Genomic DNA, 4,162 nt, shown 5'->3' with positions numbered 1-4,162 from the left:
ATGATTACAGGAAGCAGTCCCCAAAGAGCAGACATGCAATTACAATCTCAGAAGATTTCATTGTAAGACGAATAAACGGATTAATCTATCTGACAAACAGACAGGCAGTCATAAAGGGATTGCCTGAGCGACATCCGGAAATGTAGAAACATCGCATGCAACTCTTCATGCCAAAGGTCTGAGAGGAGACCAAATCATAATAAAGGCTTGGAATCAACGAGAAGGTTTGTCAAAAATTGGTACCGAACCTCTTCATCCCTGTCATGTCAGAAGTCCCTAACAAAGGTAGCTAAACTGGAGTAAGCAGATGTAACTGGTTTTTTCCTAGTATAATTTTGTTTACATCACTACAATATTTTCCCTGCAGGTTACTCGCCAAGATCCCCTACTTTTAAATGTTTACTCATGAGTCACCAATGGAAAAATAATAAAACCAACATACTATCCAACCTAATTTGTCTGTCAGCCATCAACAATGCTTACAACTTATGGCATAAGGATTCTACTCAAGCCAGATGCCACAATCTATGCTGGAAATACACTGGGCCCTAACGATGGCATAAAATTTGACTATTCCCCGTACAAACCCACATGACAGTTATTGGATTGGACGGTTCAGACTAGCTGTCGAGTTCCGGGAAAATCTGTTGTGACTTCTTATAGTGCCAGTAATGCTTTAAAATCCATAAAATTATGTAAGCATAGTGGGGCACTTAGCCCATAATTTGTCCACCGCAGCATCTCAGGGTAAGCATAACAAGACTGAAGTCAAAGTGATAAATGACAATTGAACTGAAGAAACAAAATAATTATTTTTAAAAGGCAAGATGCATACTAGAGAACCAGAGAGAGATATTAAAGCTCATAGTTACAAAACCTATGTCAAATCAATATACCTAGATGAATCCAGGAACATTCCCAAACTCATCCTCTAAAAACCCAAAACAAAATAAAGCAAGGCAACTCATTTCATGATCCCATAAGGTTAAAGGCATCAGCCAAGCTATACATAGGTGCCATAACATCCTTCCCCAATGGTGGGTTAGACCATTGTAATAAACATATGCTCCCTAGCAATCCACAGAACACTCACGCATACATGCACATTACATTTCATGAAGTTAAAACTTTAGACAATGAAGGCCAGCACTTGAGAAAAGGTGAACTGATAAGTTCTCTTCTGCCAACCTGCAACTGCTTACAAAGACAAATTAGATAGCAAAGAAGCATCGCACTGCATGTACAAACATTGCTTACAAAACCTGCGGAGTGCCATTCATATGAGTTGTAGTGGTGTTTCAACAAGAGAGAATTAATGGCATAACCACTTAGCATTTTCTGGTAGTGTTTCAACAATAGAATTTACTCATTACATTAAAAGTTGGTCCAATTGAGCAACCAATAATCAAAATGACAAAGAGATGGTTGGCAGGACACGATGCCACCCAACAATGCATTATGCAATCTTGATGAGCTGTGTCTGCTCAGTACAGTTGTATTGTGTGGCGAAAGCTATTCTTCCAGTAGACAGTATAAGTCTTCTTGAAGATCATCAACCCTGAGACCTGCTTTGATTTCTCCGCTGCCTCCTTGAAGAGGACCCTTCCCCATAAGCATTACTCCCTGACAAATCATTTCCCTCCATGTTTGAAGTCCACTGCGAAGTGTCCCCCCAAAGCTGCCGCCTTGAGCTCCCTGTTCTGTGATGGCCCCTCGCAACCCCTCTGAAATGTGGCAATGACCTCCCTCCCGTAATTGAGTGTGAAGGTCCAAAGACTTGAAACAGTAAAAAAACAGTCAACAGACGACCCTCATCACTAGGGAAGTCAGCATCATAACTATGCCAGGGATCCTCCTGACCATCAATGACATAATCTCCAAGAACAGTAGCACCCGGCATGGCAGATCGAATGGTACTAAGAACATCTCCAAGATCACGTTGCCGTTCCAACCGCCTCCAATCACGTTCACGAGCAGGATCAATTTCAGCTGGACGTGCGGTGGGATGTTCTCTTCTTGCATGAGCACGAAGCTCTTCATAAGAGCCTGCGAAAGGGCAAGTCTCTTGTGCACAGTTTCTAGTCTTCTTGTTCAAACAATGTCGTGCTGCCTTAACTACTTCCCAGCCTCTGACATGGCCTCTACAAAGAGGGCAAAGTAAGCCTAACAAGTCACCACCGCGGAGAGATGTGGCTCCTAGCACAGGCATATCCAAAGACGAGAGCGATGTTATCCATCCATCAGCACCTTCCACAGCCTCTTCATCCAAGAATTCTGCTTCTGATATGCGAGACCGTTGATATTCACTGGTACCTGCCGTGTGCATACTCCTTGAATGTTGGGAGATCCTAACAGAGTTGTTGATGTATGCATCATCTGCACTTGATCTACTATCGTCATCAGTAACCTCAAATAAACCACTTTCTTGCAAGTTGGCGTGAGCCTTTTGAGCTGTAGTATGAGCCTTGCAATACTGATCAAGACAATTTGAATGGCGATAGCTTGTATCACACATGTACGGACGGCATCCTTTCTCATAAGAGCTACATCTGAGGAGGACAGCATTGTGAGGGATCTCCATACAAACAGGGCATGTTGCATCTTCCCAGTCTTTTTTCAGAGTAGAGTCTTCTTCTTCCAAGCCCTTTCCCCCAGTAGCTGCAGTTCCTTTGCCATGACTTGAACGTGGCTTGTAAGGATAGCCTCTAATTTTATGGGAGGCATAATCACGGTTACTTTTATCTTTGGGCATTGCTGTTTCACTGTAACTATCACATAGAGCAACAAGTTGGAAGATAAAACAAAGAGTTCCACGTTATCAAAAGGGGGGGAGGGGGAAACAAATTTAGGCAACCAGAATAAGATAGAACAAATTCAGCCGCTCACACCTTAATATGCTGCAGTTGTCCTTAATCCCCAAAAACTCAAATTTGAGCCGCGTTTATCAATGCTATCTAGCAAGATTAGTAAACAGCATCAAATTGAAAAATGACAAAAAGCTATGCCTTCGTTCTATTTATACAACCACGAGAAGCACCGACCAAGAGACTGCGACAGTCAGTCAAATAAAATCGCCGACTAAAGACTGCACCGACAATCAAGACACTACTTCATGACAAAACAAAGTCCGCTAAAATTGTATTTAAGATATCAAAGAAAAAAGATCGCGAGCCTCTGGAAGCCTTCAAGAATACAGATCAAATAAGAATTCATAAAACGTGGCATGCCCAGAAACTGTGAATCTCAGTTTAAAAGAATATTTTTTGACGAAGGTCACGATTACACGACACCAGGCTAAAACGCAGCGACTTTGTGCCTTTGCTTCAGTCATCACAGAGAAACACATCAACAATCCCTTCTTCCAGAAGAAGCCTCCCTGCCTCCTCTCCTTTCTTCCTCTTGGCTATTGTTCCCATCGGTTTATTTCTAGCCTTCACCTCTTTCCTCCCCTCTACTAAGCCAGCCTTTTCCTCCTCCCTCCCCCGAACAGGCGTTCCCCTGTTGAAAGAATCCTCTAGGCCCGTGACTTTTATCACGAGGCCCACCCACCTTTCCATTTTTTCTTTCCCCGTTTGGATAATCTCCGTTAAAGAATTTTCCATCCGTTCAAGAGGATGCGTGTGTCTGCGGGCGCTACTACCACCAATAATCCCTCCCTTCGGTGTCCGTAATCCAGAAATCCATTTCGAGGCAGAAGAAATCAGAACTAGACAAACATACCTAAGATCAGAGTTGGTCAAGAGGAGCAGAAAGCCAGAGACGCCCCTTCCTGGATCGTGCACAAACAAAAAATGGCTAGGGCAGGCACTTTATAGACTTGCTCACACGGTTTTCCAGAACGCTCACACGTGTCTCTAACTTGACCTTGGTCAAGTCTTGCTGACGTGGCTGCATTACATCACAGTTAGGTCGAGCGGAGCAGAAAGCCAAAATTGCTACGGCAGCATATACTTGCAATGAGCTATATGCTCATCTCCCTTCGGTGGGAAGTTCTTCTTCTTCCCGGTCCATGCCACCATTTTACTATCACTTGCTAATGTGGTGGGACGTAGTTGTTCTTGATCGAGCTTATTCGAGCTATCATTCCCGATGCTGTCATTTTACTATCCCTTGCTAATGTGGTGGGACGTAGTTGTTCGGTGGGAAGTTCTTCTTCTTCCCG

At 43.4% G+C, this 4,162-nt stretch overlaps 1 protein-coding gene across 4 annotated transcripts; it reads right to left on the bottom strand.

The window, feature by feature from the left end:
- Positions 1-1,249: 1,249 nt before the first annotated feature.
- Positions 1,250-3,843, bottom strand: LOC147882499 (uncharacterized). 4 transcript variants are annotated; one of them, XM_087400573.1, is made up of 3 exons: positions 3,721-3,843; positions 2,889-2,954; positions 1,250-2,768 (listed from the first exon to the last, which is right to left on the bottom strand). In XM_087400573.1, exon 3 carries the CDS (start codon positions 2,750-2,752, stop codon positions 1,553-1,555), a length of 1,200 nt encoding a protein of 399 aa, XP_087256699.1. In that variant the 5' UTR covers positions 2,753-2,768; positions 2,889-2,954; positions 3,721-3,843; the 3' UTR covers positions 1,250-1,552. The 4 variants fall into 4 exon arrangements, with proteins under 4 accessions (XP_087256699.1, XP_087256701.1, XP_087256700.1 ...); XM_087400575.1 differs by having other exon boundaries at positions 1,250-2,762; XM_087400574.1 differs by having other exon boundaries at positions 2,889-2,950; positions 3,721-3,775.
- Between the last annotated feature and the right edge of the window lie 319 nt (positions 3,844-4,162).

Source organism: Dipteris shenzhenensis, chromosome 29, assembly GCF_047967505.1.
Source record: "Dipteris shenzhenensis isolate YYH24624 ecotype China chromosome 29, Dip_SZ_1.0, whole genome shotgun sequence".
In the NCBI taxonomy this organism is placed as follows: Eukaryota; Viridiplantae; Streptophyta; class Polypodiopsida; order Gleicheniales; family Dipteridaceae; genus Dipteris; species Dipteris shenzhenensis.
Note: the sequence above shows the minus strand (reverse complement) of the source record. Positions and strands in the feature narration are given on the sequence as shown.